Source organism: Diachasma alloeum, unplaced genomic scaffold (assembly GCF_001412515.2).
Source record: "Diachasma alloeum isolate Michigan unplaced genomic scaffold, Dall2.0 Dall_scaffold_00842, whole genome shotgun sequence".
Taxonomy (NCBI): domain Eukaryota; kingdom Metazoa; phylum Arthropoda; class Insecta; order Hymenoptera; family Braconidae; genus Diachasma; species Diachasma alloeum.
Window position 1 is genome coordinate 261838 of NW_021680966.1, and position 19038 is coordinate 280875.

The 19038-nt window shown below is 41.3% G+C and overlaps 1 protein-coding gene across 1 annotated transcript in view; it reads left to right on the plus strand.

The window, feature by feature from the left end:
- The window catches only part of LOC107044936 (serine/threonine-protein kinase tricorner), a gene marked incomplete at its 5' end in the record, with an annotated part of 379667 nt that overhangs the window by 247681 nt on the left and 112948 nt on the right, over nucleotides 1–19038 (plus strand). The window contains 2 exon segments of the mRNA XM_015267023.1: nucleotides 2073–2280; nucleotides 2474–2591. Coding sequence (XP_015122509.1) covers nucleotides 2073–2280; nucleotides 2474–2591 — 326 coding nt within the window.

The window sequence follows — 19038 nt, forward strand, 5'->3', positions numbered from 1 at the left end:
TAACGGCATTTGAGTAGCCATTTTGGGACTTTGGCATTGTATGGGTTTTGGATCTTTAGAGGAGTTCATTGGAATGTGTTAAAACCTGGCTAAGCAGCCGATAGTTTGGTGATTGTTTTTTTAAATCGATTTTGCATCACTTCGACCCGGTTGCGGTATGCTGCGATGATGATCAAGACTTTAAATGGTTAGATCTCACCATTCTACCCGGTCGGGTTTTGAACGTGGATCCTTTCGCATGTGAGGCAATGAACGTACCCACTGCGCCAAGCCACCGGGCTCACTGGTGATTGTGAAGATTAATTATTTTTGAAATTTTGTCATGGCAAAATCAAGTCTTAAATATTCGGCGTTTCAAACGCTCATCTTACGAATTATTTTGTTCGCTTTATCTGATTTTTGTTTCGAGACCAGATTTTGTTGGAGCAGTAAACAAATCTCTTTTTGAATAATTTTGATATTAATTTTGCAACAACTCTCGTTCGTTCGGAAGGAATAATTTTCGAATCATCCTTGTTATGTGATTAAAGTAGTTTCGTGGAGGGTTCGTAACCTTGAGCAATCAAAGGATTTCATTTTGATTACGAATGGCTGGGTTTTATTTCGCAATTTGATTTTGTCATCCATTTCGTTGAGTCGTGAGTCGTGAGCAGAGACATGTTGGTATTAAAATTTTCTGTCTACGTCCGATACGTTTAATGTCCCATGCGTCAATTTGTTTTGGTTTCGTTTCATCTGTGACGTTTCGCTTTTAACATTCTCATAATTTAGTTCGCCTTTTGTCTTTTAAGCCTTATGGACTCATATTTTAACTTCGATATTTCTAATTTTGGTCTTAAATACTAAGACTTTTGAATTCATTTTTCAACTTTTGTGTTGACTTGAACTTATGAATTCAACTCCCGTAAATTGAGCTTTACCATTCAGTCTGTAACTTTTTTTTGATTGTTAGAATCTATTATTATTCATTACAAAGAGCGACTTATTTATTTCGTATATTTTATTTTATTCTTCTTATTTTTTTCGTAACTGAATTATTTAATTGGAGTTTTTAAGCAATTTATTTTATTTTTGTACCGAGTCTGAACAATTTGACAATTAAAGATTTATTTTCCCCGTGAACAACTCTTTATTATCTGAGAAAATCTCAGTTGCATCTCTAGTCACAGATTTACCGATGAACCACCCCCTCCCCATGGGTCTGAGCTTGCTGATGAGGTAAAGTAAATCAGGAGGCTAGTTAAAAATCTGATACTAGTGGTCGTTCTGGTGAATCAAACTACTTTGCGCTCAACTTTGTTAATAGGTAGGGCCAGAGGACCGCACAGCGAATAGAGGGTTCGGTGAACTTCAGAAATTTCATCACATTATAAATAAAGATGATAGATTTTCCATAATTTGAATGGAACCAATTACGTCTTCATAAACAAACGTGGTGTTACGGCGAGTGTGATGAAAAAAAGGTGCTGGTACACACATACAGACATTCTGTGGAAACACAATTCCTTCACGTTTTATGCAATTTTATGCATTCTCATCAGGCCAAATGAATGTGTGCGACAGTTAACAATGTTTTCCATTAGATAACAAAAGAAAAGTAGGGAAGATAATGCATAGAGTAATGCTTGCATTTAATATGTCATACTGCTTTATCAAAATGATTTACTGTTAAGACCTTAGTTAGTTTGAATAAATAAAACACCGTATTCCTACCAATTACTCCTCCGGATTCTAGTATCTACTCACTGCAGGGAGATTTATCCAAACAGCGGAACCCAGCGATTTATCCCTGACATTATGAAATCGTTTCATCTTGCTTCCCTAGTAGTAAGAATCTTGTTCCACTGATTTTTGGGCTTCACAGTTCGAAGAACAAAAAGAATTCATAGCGCAAGCATTTCTTGAATATAAGCATTCCATCCATCAAAATGCTAAATGGTACAAAATAATTAAAATATTCATTCTTTATGTCTAAATGCATTTGCACAATTTTTTCGAATTGTTATAAAAAGACGCACTTCTATTGATCCTATCTGTTGAATGAATTCTAGTACGTTACTTGAATATTTCAGGTGAGATTAGTACAAAAGAAAGATACAGGTCATGTATACGCTATGAAAATATTACGAAAGGCGGATATGCTTGAAAAGGAACAAGTGGCTCATGTAAGAGCAGAGAGAGACGTACTAGTTGAGGCCGATCACCAGTGGGTTGTGAAAATGTACTACAGTTTCCAAGATCCGATTAATCTCTATCTCATCATGGAATTTTTGCCTGGAGGTAAAATAATATTAAAATAAAGGATTCAAATAAAATTTTAAATTTCTTCAGTTTTGCTAAATGTTCTATAGTATTCGTATCACTTACAAAGATAGAAATTCAAAATTTATTCTGAAATTAAGTATGTGTATATGACTAGATTTGAGATGTTGTGACATGGCTATAATTCATAAATCTATTGATACCATTACAGGGGATATGATGACACTCCTAATGAAGAAGGATACGCTTTCGGAAGAGTGCACTCAATTTTATATATCAGAGACGGCATTGGCCATAGACTCAATACACAAGCTGGGTTTTATTCACAGGTAATGATACGTTTCTATCAAGAAAAATTATCAATAAGTTTACAGAAAATAAATGATGAATGGAACTGAAAGAATTAATGGATTTGGAGGAATGACAACCAAATTAATTGAATTGTCAAATAAAAAGACGTTTCGCCATAGTTTCTTGTGTTTCAAATCCTTAAAGTTATGCTTTTCTACACATACGCGTAAAACAAACTGTTGTTTGCGCTACGTGGCGATTTCACTGTTCGGGGTCGTACTGAGAGTAAAGTGGTTCGTTTTGTCCTCGGAGTGCGTGGCGAAGCTTTACGCACGTAAATTCATATTACACGTTGTAAGGAATTCTGGGAAATTCTTTGCGCTATCAAGAGTCACCCGAGAACTTCAAGTAGTCGTAAGTTAGATAAAAATGCAGAGCCTTATTTCTTCTATTGCATCAATATGAGATAATTAACAAGGGATTATTTTAGCGTCTGTTGTTATATACCGACGGAAGTCTGTATAACTTGAGTTTTGGGAAAATAAAATTCTCCACGGCTTACTTTCCTGCGTAGACTTACCTTCCCATTTTAATGGATCCTACTTTGAAGAATTTTCATCTCCCTATTATAGTTGATCGATTATTTAATTAACTCTTCACTTAATGAGTCAAATGAAAAATTAACGGATTGAAACATAGCAAACATCATTCATTCAATGGATTGCTAAATTTTACATTATTTTGTATTGCGGTAGATTAGCTATTTTCTCTGGAACAGAATATTTAAGTGACAGGGAAAAGTCATTGTCCGAAAATACTTATTATAGAGTAATCAAATTGTTATTACCAATTATGTCTGCTGCTCGGTATTACTCAATTAATTACTAGCTAGTGTTTTACGGGGAGAGAGATAGAGAGTCAAGATTAGATGATTTCAACCGGATTTTCTCTTTTAGCTGTTTTCTTTGATGTATTGATAATTTCTAACAAGTTAGTGCTCACCCTTACAATTTTGTTTTAAATACTTACTGAAGCTCAGGAGTTAATCCAATATACGTTTGATCACTGTAGACAATTGAAGTCACTGCATTCTTAATTCACCAGTTCAAATGTTATTAAGGTGAGAAAGTCCTCCCATTTAAAATGCTATTATTATTATTGGTTTTTAAAATTCACTGTTCAGATTGTTTCAAAGTTCTCTTGGAAAGGGTTCACTAGTATACTTATTCTAAAACGGAAAAATCACTTTGAGTCTTATCTCATCACATGAAACACGAACCACGAAGATGTGCGTGATTGTTCGTAATTTATTGTATCGATCTCGATAGATCGCAAATCTTTCGCACAGTTTACCGGTCCAAAGCCTCGTCTTACAGAGTTGAGTTTACTCGCGATGGGATGGATTACGGCGTTGGCAGATTTTTTTGAAAATATCGAAAGCGAATACAAAAGTCAAGCGGGGAAATGCTCGCTATGGCTCCACAGGCGTGATTGTCTTTAAAAATTGTACGTTTCAGTGGCGTTGAAGTGTCCAGAAAATGCTAAGACAGTATCCTCTGGGCACACGTGCCTATACGTGTGAGTTCTATGTGTTGGGGTCGGTAGAAGAATTTGCAGGTTTGCAAGTAACATCCGGTGGGAATGAAACGAACGAGGTTTGAAGCGAGCCAGAATACGAATAAAATTTATGAATTAAATTTTATATGTAACACTGTAAATCAGCGTTAATTAGATCGCGTGCCTTGATTTCCATTAATTTCATGTCGTTATAATTTTTAGTTATTGCGGGTCCGCTATAATCTTTTTGTTAATTTTTCATTCGTTGTACCACTCGTGCGTTAGGAATGTCATAAATTTAACTGTACGGGACCGATACGATTCTCGCCACATAGGCGGAAAAATTAACGACCTATGCTATTATTGTTCGAGGATTTTACTTGTGGCGAATTTCAGATTTATAAATTGACCGAAAAATATTAAATCAAATAAAACCACCTATAGACAATTGCGGACGCCCATGTGACCTTCTAGGCGTCAGTTCATTTATTTGTAGAGGATAAAAACGAACCTAACCTCCCAATTTACTGCAAATTCTGACCAATTGTTAACCATTATACCCGTACTCTTAGTTAAAAGGAGAAGGGAGGACGAAACTCCCTCTTCGAATTCCTGAAATCTTTTCACGACAATTCCACAAATCCCAAAAATTCTCCACAGAATGAAACACAACGCCTCGTTTTTGTATTAAAAAAAAACATATATTATTCGTAATCAAAATTGATACAAAGAAAAACAATAATTTTAATTGGATATAAAAAGAAAGAAAATAAATTTTGAGGATCTGGGGAACTAATGCGTCCCCTTTAATGAAAATTTTTGAGAACACCGAGCAAAAAATTTAGTTAAGATGAACCCGAAATAATTACCAAAATCAATATTTAATGAATACTAATGGGGAGAAATTCCCCACGAATGATTCAGGGTCCCGAAGGACCGGAAATGCGACAAGTAACCTGAGTATTTAGCTCACTCAGCCCCTCATTGTGGCTCGGGGTCGTCCTGGGTCGTCCAGAAAGCGTCTTGTAGTCAGGAAAGTCGACTTGTAGTTCAGGGCCTCAATGCCACCCAAAACTATTTTTTTCTGGAGTATCTGCTCCACAAACTCTAAATTTCTGTTGTTCTCCTATTAAGGGATTAGTCTGGCATAATGGGTTAAAAATTTCGATATTTTTTTCATGTTTTCGCCTAGCTATATTCTTTAAGAGTATTTCGGTCGAAATTTCACATCGATATCTCAAGAAGTATCGATGCTATGGGTATTTCAATACAACGCCTATGAATGGAACGGTCGCTGGGCCGTCCCAGCCCCTGCTGCGCGGTTCTGAGACGTTCCCAAGACACAGGTACTTCGTCCTTTAAGGTCACTCACCTGCCGAATTTTACCGTCATTTCCTCATTACTTCCATTCCTTTATTATCCTTGAAATTGCACTTTTCAATTATGGTTTTCCTAGGTGTAATTGACGAGAATTTAAATAACAGAATTTTGAGCGGCCGTCGTGTCTGGATTTTAGTGAAGGTTTTTTATTAGTTGATTTTTATTGGTCTTAAATACGACATGATGCTCCGAAATGAATTGCACTTGTAGGTAAAATTGACGGCAATTTTGATGTCAGAGTTTTTGGAGTCTCAGTCGTGTCTAATACTTAGTGGAGAGCAAAAAAACTTTTTTAAATGAAATCTGGTATTCGCAAGGGGAGTCAAGTTAGTAATTGGCGGGCATGTAGATCCAAAAAGCGAACGTATCATCCCCCTAAAACTGTTAACACTAGTAGTGAATCAGCTGATAGTAGTACATCAGGTGAAAAGTTCAAAGATAGAGATTATGACTCCATCATATTGATCCTGTGCATAACTATAGAATTACCGGTTTTTCCTCTGTTTTCACATTACTGAGCGGAATTCTTGTCTGTGGAACTACTCGCGGTATTCCGAAAATTGGTGCCGACGATGAACAAATTGCGTCAGGTCCATTAGTGAAGAAACAATTTCAAATTAATATTAGAATTATTTTTGTGATGCGTTTGTTGGGATTAAGCTTAGAATTTAGAATTTAGAGTAATGCGGCCGGTCAATTTTTTGCCCAGAATCACCTAAATCATACGATTTTTTGTAACTTCCGCCTTATGCTGGTCGGTCCACCAGCCCCAGCCCTGTGTCTTTCACTAGGCTAATGAGGCTGGTCACTGCCACTTCATTTAGGTCAGCTGGTTCCATGAAAGCCTGGCCCCAGCTCCTATATCTATATATAGCCAGTAGGGGGCATTCGCACAGAATACGTACGACGTCCTCTCTACCGTCCCCACATAGCCTACAGCCTGCCTGTTCAGCTAGCTTCATGTTGTACAGGTGAGCCCTGAGGGTAGTGTGGCCTGTGAGAACTCCTCCCGCAACCCTCAGATTTTTCCTGTTCAGCGCCAGAAGTTCTCTAGTCCTTCTATTTGACTGCTCCCCCATAAATAGTTTAGCCTGTCTACAGGTTGTGTTAGTTCGGCAGCGTTGTTCGAATTCCCGCTGTGGGTGACCTTTTATGATCCTTTTTCCGACTGCGAAAGGCACACCAATCAGACCCTCCGGAGGAACGCCTTCCGTTCCTCTTCTGGCCTGCCAGTCCGCCTCTTCGTTACCCTGTATCCCATGGTGGCCCGGAACCCAGATTAGGGTGACTTTATTCCTCTCCCCCAAAGTGGCAAGTGCTTGCATACACTCCCACACCACTTTAGAATTAGTAGTGGCTTTCTACAGTGCTTTTATGGCCGCCTGGCTGTCGCTGCAGATGAAGATTTTCATCCCTTCTGTCTCTTTTCCTACCAGGTGCTCGGCACACTTGACTATGCCTAACACCTCGGCTTGAAAGACTGTTGCATGCTGGCCCAGGCGGAAGCTTTCCTCGAAGCCATCCTTCAATCGATAGATCCTCGCCCCAAAGCGTTCATTGTAGCAAGATCCATCGGTAAACCAGTAATTTTCCTTGGGCCCTGGTTTAAGTTTTGAATCTAGCCACACCTGTCTGGATGGTATTCTAGTTTTGAAGGCTTTGTTTATTTGATATTTTCTTTGAATCCTGTCGGACTTGTCCGTGAAGGGATTTGCATTAATCAAGCCAAGTTGGATATGACCTTGGCCTGTCGATTTCCATTCCTGCTGACACCGTAGTCTGTAGGCTGTTGTGCCTGCACAGCTAATCACTCTGAGGTCCAAAGGCAGGATACTGAGTGCTATTTCTAGCGCCTCAGTAGGTGTGGTCTTCATGGCCCCCGTCGCGACCCTCAGGAAAGTTCCCTGTAGGCCCTGCAACAGGTTCCTTGTTTCCATCCTTCCTGCCCTTGGCCACCAGACTACCGCAGCATACATTAGCCTTGGTAACAGTACCACCTGATAGAGCCACAGTGTCATTCTGGGGTTTAGCCCCCAGTTTTTCTCAATGGCCCTTCTGCATGCCCACATCGAGGCAAACACTTTGCTTCTCTGTATATAGATGTGATCCTTCCAACTGAGTTTATTATCTAGAATTACTCCCAGATACTTTACTTTGTTGGTGTAGTTTACTACCGAGCCGTTCAGTATTAAGGGTCTGATCGTCTCTGGATTGTATTTTTTTGTGAAGACTAGGATTGTGGTCTTAGCGGGATTCAGTTAGCGAGAGTTCAGTTTCCCTGCACCAGCTCTCAACGATGTCAAGTGCCATCGCCATTAGGTCTCTGAGCACTCTCAGAAAACCGCCTCTAACCACTATTGCCACATCATCGGCAAAGCCAATGACATGGCACCCTGCTCCACGCAGCCTTTCCAGAAGTTCGTTCACAACCAGATTCTACAGCAGAGGTGAGAGAACTCCCCCCTGCGGACAGCCTCTGGGTGGGTGCCCTTCTATATAGCTTTGTCCATGATTAGCCGACAGTCTTCTGCCCCTTAACATGGTCTGTGTCCAAGTAATAATCGTCCTGGGGTCTCATGCTTCTTCATAGCTTCTTCTATGGTTTCGTTCGAGGTGCTGTCAAAAGCTCCCTCAACATCCCAGAAGGCTCCTATGGCATATCCCTTGGCAGCGAATTGTCTCTCCACGAGTCCCACCAGATGGTGTATGCATATTGAGATACGCATATTGAGAGGGAGAGTGGGGGCTCGCTACCAAGGGCCCCACTTTTATGAATCGGTCCACCAGTCTTTTCAGCGTCTTCAATATGAGGCATGTAAGACTTATTGGGCGGAAGTCCTTTGGTTTAATATACCCAACCTTGCCCGGCTTTGGAATGAAGACTATCTTAGTCTCGTTCCATGACCTCGGAACATGTCCCAGTGCTATACTGGCCCTGAGGTTTTTGGTAAGGGGTCCTATGATGTACTCCATCCCCTCTTGTAGCAGGGCCGGGAAAATCCCATGTGGCCCCGACGCTTTGTAAGGCTCAAAGGTCTTTACAGCCCATTTGACTCTCCACGGTTGCACAATTTTGCCAGCCAAGGACCAGTCGTGAGTTTCGTGTTCGCCCCTTCGACTTCGCCCTGATTCTGTATCTCCTCCCCGGGATTCGGTGAATCCCGGAAAGTGTGTTTCCATTAGGAGTTTCAATGTTTCCTCCATTATCTCCGTATTGCTTCCATTCGGTGCTTGTAGGCTTCGTAGATATGTGGTCTTGTTTGTACCAAGAATTTTCGCCAGCCTGGCAGTCTCTGATTGGCTCTCAATGGTGCTCGTGAAAGCCCTCCAGCACCTGTCTTTGGTGGCTTTTATTGCCTTGTTGTACTTTGCGAAAAGTCCCCTGTAAGTCGTCCAGGCTACTTCCTTACGGGGACCTTCGCTCGCATTGTTTGCCTTGTTGAAAGCCCTTCTGGTTTCATTCCTGAGTCCCCCAAGTTCATCTTTCGACCACCAGGGTATCTCAGTCTTCCGCCTTCTGGGCAACAACTTACAGTTTTCCTCATATGAGTCAATTATCACCCGGTGCAAGACCTTAGAGGCCTCTTTCAGTTGCTTCTTGCTGCCAAATCTGAGAAAAATCATCCTCAGCCTAAGTGCTAGACTCTTCCGATAATTTCCCCAGTCGGTCCGCCGTGGGTTTCTGCTCCACTCAGTCGCATCAGAAAGAACGGACATTCTTATGGTTCTATGATCCGAGGCCGAGAGGTCATTTGAGACCCTCCAGTCTCCAACCAAGCCAGCCACATCATCCGTTGCCAGAGTTATGTCTAGTAGTTCCTGTCGCCTCCGGTCCACGAAAGTTGGTTCTGTGCCCCTGTTTAAAATATGGAGCCTTGCCCCCATGATACACTCTTGGAGGCTCTCTCCCCTGCGGTTGCAACCGGTGCTCCCCCATGCAGCATGATGGGAGTTCGCATCATAGCCCAGTAGGAGTTGAAGCCCCCTCCTTTTCACATGGTTGCACAGCTCTTTTACTTCATCCGGTGGGGGTGGCTCTGTTGAGTCATAGGGCATGTAAGCCGACCCTACTATTATATCCATAGCCCTGCCTTGTCCTAGGTTTAACCTCACCTGAGCCGCAGTTAGGTCTCCCCCGCTGAACTGTGGACAGAGAAAAGAATCTAATCCTTTAATAATTAGACAGGTTCTCAATTTTTCTGGTGTATCGGCATGATATACCTTGCCACAACCAGTCAGTCCCTTAATAGCATTGTTGATTATCCAAGTTTCTTGGATCAATGCTATTACTGTCTGCATCCCAGCTAGAAGCTTGGCTAGTGTCGTCGAAGCCGCCTTACTGTGATGCACGTTGATCTGTACGATCTGTACCCGATTCATAGCTATGGTAGCTATTTCTCTGATACTTCAGTCGTACCCGTCTTCTTTACCTCACTGCGGTCTCTCCCCAGCTCCCTTACGGTAGCCTTTTGGAGCGCACAGTGAGGTCTGAAGTGGCATNATCTTTCGACCACCAGGGTATCTCAGTCTTCCGCCTTCTGGGCAACAACTTACAGTTTTCCTCATATGAGTCAATTATCACCCGGTGCAAGACCTTAGAGGCCTCTTTCAGTTGCTTCTTGCTGCCAAATCTGAGAAAAATCATCCTCAGCCTAAGTGCTAGACTCTTCCGATAATTTCCCCAGTCGGTCCGCCGTGGGTTTCTGCTCCACTCAGTCGCATCAGAAAGAACGGACATTCTTATGGTTCTATGATCCGAGGCCGAGAGGTCATTTGAGACCCTCCAGTCTCCAACCAAGCCAGCCACATCATCCGTTGCCAGAGTTATGTCTAGTAGTTCCTGTCGCCTCCGGTCCACGAAAGTTGGTTCTGTGCCCCTGTTTAAAATATGGAGCCTTGCCCCCATGATACACTCTTGGAGGCTCTCTCCCCTGCGGTTGCAACCGGTGCTCCCCCATGCAGCATGATGGGAGTTCGCATCATAGCCCAGTAGGAGTTGAAGCCCCCTCCTTTTCACATGGTTGCACAGCTCTTTTACTTCATCCGGTGGGGGTGGCTCTGTTGAGTCATAGGGCATGTAAGCCGACCCTACTATTATATCCATAGCCCTGCCTTGTCCTAGGTTTAACCTCACCTGAGCCGCAGTTAGGTCTCCCCCGCTGAACTGTGGACAGAGAAAAGAATCTAATCCTTTAATAATTAGACAGGTTCTCAATTTTTCTGGTGTATCGGCATGATATACCTTGCCACAACCAGTCAGTCCCTTAATAGCATTGTTGATTATCCAAGTTTCTTGGATCAATGCTATTACTGTCTGCATCCCAGCTAGAAGCTTGGCTAGTGTCGTCGAAGCCGCCTTACTGTGATGCACGTTGATCTGTACGATCTGTACCCGATTCATAGCTATGGTAGCTATTTCTCTGATACTTCAGTCGTACCCGTCTTCTTTACCTCACTGCGGTCTCTCCCCAGCTCCCTTACGGTAGCCTTTTGGAGCGCACAGTGAGGTCTGAAGTGGCATGCCTTCAGTCCAGCAAGCGACCCGCCATCGACTAGCGCAGCGAAGTGGGCACTCTTGGCGTCCCTAGATTCGCTGCCCCGAATGACGACCCACTTACAGGCCTTCAGGCCTGCATTTTGCTTCTCAAGAAAACTCAATGCTTCCTGAGAAGTAATTTCCGGGTCCTCCACGTGTATCACCACTCGATGCTTCTTAGGAAGCTCCGAGAGCGCCACAACGTGGATGGTGTGTACCGCTATTTTATTCTCAGGGAACAGACTCTTCAGCCAGCTCCCTGTGGCCTCGTCCGTGCAGTTCACCACAACCGCACCGTCCCTCTCCCAGACCCCGTCGAAGGTCGGTGCTTTGACTCCGTCTGGTAAAGCCAATATGGCCCCCTTCAGGAGCTCCTTCACCTCTGTCACTTCCCGGTGTCCAGCTTCTGGTCCGGATACGACTGCGGTATCACTGCCAGCTTTAACGAGTTTGCAGTTGTCTGGGCATATGTGCCCTGATCCTGCTTCCTCATTTTTTTCCTCTTAGCCTGGTGGTGGGACTAGGCGTGATGTGCTCAGGAAGAAGTCGTTTTTCAGCTCTCTTCTGAGCCCTCACATCACCAGCCACTTCAGCCTGAGATGCAGCTTCGACCAAAGTTGCTAATGCCTCCGAGGTTTGCTGCTGCCTCTGCCTCCTCATCTTCTTCCTGGCGGCACCGCTCAGCCTGCCTCGTTTGTTTTTTCCCTCAACCGAGTCAGTCCGAGAGTCGCCAGTGGTTCTCTCCGGGTGTTCGCCATCACTGGCCCCCCCAGGGGAAGTTTCTTCAACTAATAGTTTTCTAAAAATGGTTTCCATTCTTGGTCCCACGAGTAACACGGAAGAGTGGTCTCACCCGGGCAGAGCCATATGCCGGGGCTTGGCTTGTCCTAAGACTACTCCCAGATGTCGCCCGATTTCTGAGAGGGACCGTTAATGACACAGCTGCCCCTGTGCCATGCATTCCTAGGCACGGTTATATGACCATGAGGTCATATACTGGTTGTACACCAGGCTGACATAATGGATTTGGGTGGGTTTCTCTTAGTAGTCGCGGACGGTGGCAGCCCCTTTCTAAAGCCTCCCCCGCCCGCAACTGATCCCCCCTACTAACGACAAGGTGGAAACCCGGTCAGGGAGGGGGGATTAGGCTTTGAAAAGGTGATTATGTTTTGCGGTCTGATGGGTCTTTACCTTGGATTTTTCAAAAGTACGTATTATAACATAGTGAATAATATTGAGTGCACCACCAAAAAAGTATTTAACAGTGTTGGGGAGAAAGCAGCAAAAGAAGAGAATGGAAAATGTGTAGTAGCGGGACTCACGATTCGGAATTTACTGTGTCTGGTGATGGATCATGGAAAATTCCAGGATTTTCATCACTCATTGGAGTAGCAACATTGATCGGAAAACATAGCAATAAAGTGATAGATCTCATTGTGAAGTCCAGCTATTGCAAAGCTTGTGAACGGTGGAAAGGAAAAAAAGATACGAAAAAGTATTTTGATTGGGCCGAGAAACACAACGAAGAATGTACTGTTAACCATGTCGGTAGTGCGGGAAAGATGGAATTAGATGCAATGAATGAAATGTTTTCACGTTCTGAAAAAATGCACGGTGTGAAATATGTGAAGTATATTGGAGATGGAGACACGAAAGTTTTTAAAAGTGTTTTACAGTTAAAACCGAATGGTCCTGACATAATTGTGGAGTAACTAGAATGTATTGGACATGTTGAGAAGAGAATGGGCACGAGAACTCGAAAGGCTAAACCAGAAAATAAGGGAATAGGTGGAAGTGGAAAAGGAAAATTAACCGACAAACTGATCAAAAATTAACCATATTTCATGGTTTGTCAATAAGAAGGTATTCCAATTTGGTAGAAGATATACAATGAGATATGCACAAATGCTCAACCAATGAACATTCTCAACATCAAAATTGTCCAGCTGATGAGACAAGTTGGTGTAAATGGCGCCGTGCAGAAGCTCTGGGAACCCTGACTGAGTTCAGTCATGATACTCCACTCGATAAAAAAGTGCAAGAGGTGTTTCGTCCAATTTATACAGATTTATCTTTAAGTGACTTACTAACCAGGTGTCTAAGAGGGCATACGCAAAACAATAATGAAAGTTTAAATTCTCTGATCTGGCAATTTGCTCCGAAGAAAACGTACTGTGGTCCAAAAATAGTTAGAATTGCTTCGCACTTAGCAGCCTGCATTTTCAACGAGGGATATCATCCGCTTCTACAATGTTTCAATGACCTGGGATTGATTGCCGACGTGAAATCATTGCAGTTTGCTCGTGATAAAGACCAGGATCGTATCGACATCGCAGATAAACGGTCATCAATTGTCGCCAAAAAAAAGCTAGAATGGCCCAAACGTTTGATAGACTTGGAGAAATTGAATTTGAAGAAGAAGAGGAGCAATATTATGGCCCTGGTATAGCTGACTAAAGGTAAGTCTCGATGAAAAATTTTATCACATTAAAAACTGATTTTTGGTACTAGAGCACACTGAAAATACATCCAGAAGTTTTTGGCTAATGATGATTGCAAAGAACGTCCATTTTCATTATTATCTCGTTGTGTTTCAATATTTTCCCATTCCTAGAAAGTGAAAAGTAAATAAGTCTACTCATCTTTCGGCTGAGTTTCTGACGAATATCTCGGAATCCATGACAGCTAGCGGAATTTTTTTGTAGACCCCGTCTGTAGAGTGATGAAAGATGATAACTACAAAAGAAGGTTCTACAAAAATTTCGCTATCTTTTTTAGATTCAGAGATATTCCTCGAAAAGTCAAGTGAAGCGTAAAGTCGATTTGCTCGGAACGCTGTTGGGGTCGATGCGCGCGTGGTTGCACCGATACGAAAACTTTGAACGCATTTTTCTCATTACTGCATTTCAACAGTTGGTGGTGATAATATCTCAGTCAATTTTCAACCGATTTCTTTAAAACTTGATCCACATCTTGATCAAAGATGTCTCCAGGCGCTGAATGTTCTCTCATATTGTTCGATGAAAAAAAAAACTATTTTTTCAAGGGAAATGCGTTCGAAAAATAGGATCAAAACAGCTACGTGCCGCCATTTTGTGAATTTTGAAATTATTTTTTTTCCTTGGTCCTTAGCTTCAATTGATTAATGACGAATATAAATACGTTAAATTTTTTTATTTCAGATCATTATTTACGGAGCTATCTTGACCACGAGTTCACCAATGACGTGGGAAAACAATCGTTACTAAACTTATAAATATTGAAATTTAGCTACTTTTTTTTTGTACATATAAATTGCCTACGAATGAATAAACTCAATGATTTTCAGAACAAACCGATGGATCGTTATTTAGGAAAAGAAATCAGAAACTTTTAAATGGTTTCAGCCAGACTAACCCCTTAAAGTATCTGTTACTATTACTGTTGGATGGCGGGTATGGACACAATGAATGGTACACGGGTTAGAATACTGGTTTATTGGTTATTATTAGAATACTGGTTTATTGGTTAAAGTACGTCTCGCGTCTCGTCGTGTAGGGTGTAGAGTGAAGAGTGAACTCTCTCGAGTCACAACCTGTTAGGGACGAGATCGGTGCATGCGCAAGATGCCTTACAATAATATATATACATGTATTAAACTATAAATGCAATTCTAGTGGGACCGGGAGCTGGTGCCATCTTTCCAACACTCCCTCCCGACAGCTTCCGAGTCCTCTCGCAATAACTGACGTCGGTCTCGCTTCAATTTAAATACTCTTCTTTCCTAAACAGACAACAAAACAATTATTAAATATTTACATTCATTATTTTGTCAACTTGGCGTTTGTGTAGTTCAAACGCCAGAGGTTTGGTGAATACGTCAGCCAATTGATCCCTGGAACATATCCAGTTTTCTTTGATCAGATTGAGCTTAACACATTCCTTGATATGATGAGCTTTGACATCAATTATGTCTTAATTTATTTCCCCCTACTCGTCTCAGTATTACACGTCGCCGCCTTATTATCGCACCACAAGGTCATTGGCAACTGGGGTGGAAAAATCATATGATTCTCTCTATCTCGTCCCATTGAAATGTTCAGAAACTCTTTTGGCTCGCCCATTACTGTCATTTTAAACTCAGAACTCACAAGGAACACTATGCAGATGTCCCCTTCCGATTTCTTTTTTTTTTTTTTATATCCGGCCCTTTCTGCCCTCTGATTGGCTAATCGGCCCTATCCAACCCTATGCATGCGGCTGTGGATTCTACACTGCACCGCATTCGCACTCCTATAGAACATAGGAGTAGCATGGGAAACCACAGAAAACCCATACCGGTACAGGCGGTCACTATATTAGCGACCTCCCGCTCGCCGGAGCCTCCGGTTGAAAAACTCGGTTCCACGGGGAATCGAACTCACAACCTTTCGCACACTAGGCTCGCACCTAGCCGCTTCGGCCACCGACGTCGGTCCCTCCGATTTCGATGAAACTTAAATATGTTATAGTGAACCTAAAACTAAGGGACACGTATTTTTTTTTAGCTGCCCATATTGGGTTTTAGGGGGTGAAAGTGCTCTCTGAAGTTGACCACCTCTCGGGCTCATTTTTCGATTGCACACATGAGGAAACTTTTTGAACAACTCTTTCGCAGTGTATCATGAATGTCACAAGGAATGATGAAAATGCGAATTAGAACCGTCTCCGGGGGGTGAAATATGGAGTACCCCCCATATTTCCCTTGCTAACTACCCTAACTACCCTTTCCTTTCCCTAACTACCCTTGTGAAAATTCATTTTTCTCCTAGAAAAAATTTTTTTGATGGAAATCCCATGGGATGAATTCCATTTGAAAAAGTAGAAAAAAATACAGAATACCTGTTTTGATTTTTTTTTTATCGCAATTTAATACTTAAAAAAATTGATTTTTCGTGAATTGCGAAATTTCAAACTTTTTCCTGTACAAAACGAAGCTTACGGCTAATGATGAGGAAAACCATTGGGACAGGATCCAGGAGTGGTGTCGGGGTGGTTAACTATCCTTGGGGGGGGGGGGNAAACGAAGCTTACGGCTAATGATGAGGAAAACCATTGGGACAGGATCCAGGAGTGGTGTCGGGGTGGTTAACTATCCTGGGGGGGGGGGGGAATTTTTTTTAATAAGGAAGAAAAAATATCGATGAGAATTTTACGAAACACATTTCGTTCGAAAAAATGAGACAATTCAAAGCACATCCTGCAATTCTTTTCCCCAAATTAAAATTGAAAGTAATATACTTTTTTTTTATTATATACAGGTCTTCCATTTTTTGGCACATAAAAAAGATGAGTGATGAGTCTCTGGAAGTAACACTTGGAGGCTAAATAACTTTTCTAGGAGTTACTTTTAATTATATTAGTGAACAGAATTCATTTGAAAGAGTAAAGAATAATAAGAAATATCGAAATTTGAACCCATGAAAATGTCCATTGCTAGTTATACATGAATTACAACCTTTTAATTATCCGTCTACTTGTATCACAGTACCATAGTCCGAACTAAATGGTAAGGATTGAATGAAGATCCGATATGGAGAGGAAACAATTATGGTAGTAATCCCCAAATGATGGAATTCAGAATATACATTGATATTATTATAGAAGCTCAGACCATTTATTCCTTCTAGTATTATGTTCTCAATCAGCATACTTTCTGTTGGGATCAATTTACAGTATAGATAGTATTCGGGGACGTAATGCGTACAAAAGTGATATTCTTAAAAAAAATTCAGCAAACAAAGTGATTTTTTGCGCCATTTGCATCTGACTACTGCAATATTGGAATAGCCTTCAATATCACAGTGCGGATGAGATGATTGCCCGAATGCAAAATCGACAGAATTTTCGAATTCATCTGGTTTTTTAGAAATGTAACCACTCTGAAACCAAGCATAACGAAATACATTTTGATACCTTGGTGATGATAATTGATTATGGACTAAAGACTGTAACTTTATTATATTGTTCCGCAAATGTAAATTAATAGCATAGTCCATTAGGNGTTCCGCAAATGTAAATTAATATCATAGTCCATTAGGACGATACTCTCCGAAAAATGACGAACATAATTCTTCCATATCCTAAAACCATATACGTCAAGGGGATGAGTTTTTCCAGTAGTCCCCTTTGGTATCAACGTAGTTAATAATTCTTTATCCGGAGGAGTAATTTCTTTCACAACTTGAGGACAGTGTCCGCTCCAGAAATCGATTAACAGGAGACTTCTAGGACCCACGTTTGGGAAAGACTTTCTTCAACCAGATTTTGAAATTCTCTGAAAAATCAATTACTAGATGATAATCCTAATTATTGTATAGAACACATCATGTTTGTTATGTCTTAAATATTGTCATACGTGAAGTGATTTTTCCCGATTTTGCAGAGGTGATGAACACATTCGCAGGTTTGAAGAGATTTTGCTCCACTATTGGACCGAAAGTTCCAGAAGGTTCATCCAAAACCAGGAAGAGAGATGAAAGTAATTTTCCATCAGCAGAAATTAGAGGTTGTACTGTATAACTATGTGTCGTTGAAGTTATCGATTGTACGACGCACACTACTTGTTTAGTACCTTCTTCAGCTAACGTTCGCCCTGAATGAATTTCCAATTGGAAACCACTTTGATCAGTATTATAAATGTTTTCTGGGCCATACGTATCCCAATAAGACCGAACTTTCACGAGGAATTCGTCCGCTTCTTTTTGTAACTCTTCCCAAGTCTCTAATTTTTTTCTGGTGATGAATTTGTTAATCTTCCGGGATGTTATGCGGTGTGCTCGTTTGAAATAATGCAACCACCAGGACGAAGCTATAAAACGAACGTCTTCGAAGCCGATTTCCTTCCGGGGTTGCAGGGCCCACCTTCGGAGGTCAGTATCGTGGACGATCAAACCTGCATCGATAGCATCCTTCATATTCTTTAATGTGTATTCCAAAATGCGTTTAAACTTCTCTATGTATGTCCCTCCTTTATTGATTTGATTCGCCCAGCGTCGTAACTGTCTACGCGATTTCACCTTCCTGAATCGATGGGAAACAGTTTCTATAGAGAGATTCTTCTTCTTTTTTCCACTTCTCCAGAAGTCAACGGCATTCTTTTTATATTCGAAATCTACAGGTTCCTCATCCTCCGAACAACTGTCAGGTGATTCTTCTGTATGTGGTTGAAATTCTTTATCCTCGACCGCTATCATTTCTTTATAAGGCTCTTGATAATCCAGGGACGTNGTGATTCTTCTGTGTGTGGTTGAAATTTTTTATTCTCAACCGCTATCATTTCGATATCTTGATAAGGCTCTTGAAAATCCCTATGTTTCGTCGATCATTTCAACTCCATTATATTCCTCCATTGATTGAATCAATATCCTTTCGAACGTGTCTGCTAATTCACGTTCCTCGTTGTTCACGGGTGTTTCAGCTTGAGAACAAGATTGAGATTGTTTCAAGATTGAGAACTTCAAATGTTGCCATCAGAAGTCGGATAACGTTGATCGCATTAACTTTCATGGTAGAACAAGTATAGATCACGATACTCATCAAAAAACTACATTTCACTTCGATGTATGTTCATAGACTGATTGCAATTCACAAGAGGGATGGAAATGAAAAACATTGATATCGTATAAATTATATTGATCAGAGTAATTTCATCCTCAGATAACAAATGAGCCATTTGCATCAATATGTTTACAACTCCCGAATACCACCCATCCACGTTCATATACAGATGAAAATTTGATTTCCTCAAAATATTTCATCATAACTCATTTTTTCAAATTGGAAATGGAAGCCATTTAATGGAATCTCTACTCTGGCCTTCGGTGAAATTTTTTAGATTCATGGTCATTACCGATTTCATTTGAAAATGAATGAGGTTGGTCCGATCGATTCGATAAAATACCATGAGGATTGTTAAGCCCTCAAGTTTCACTCCCGAAGACTATTTCAATTGTTTCACTTATTATTCCGTGTAAGATCAGTCTATTATAACA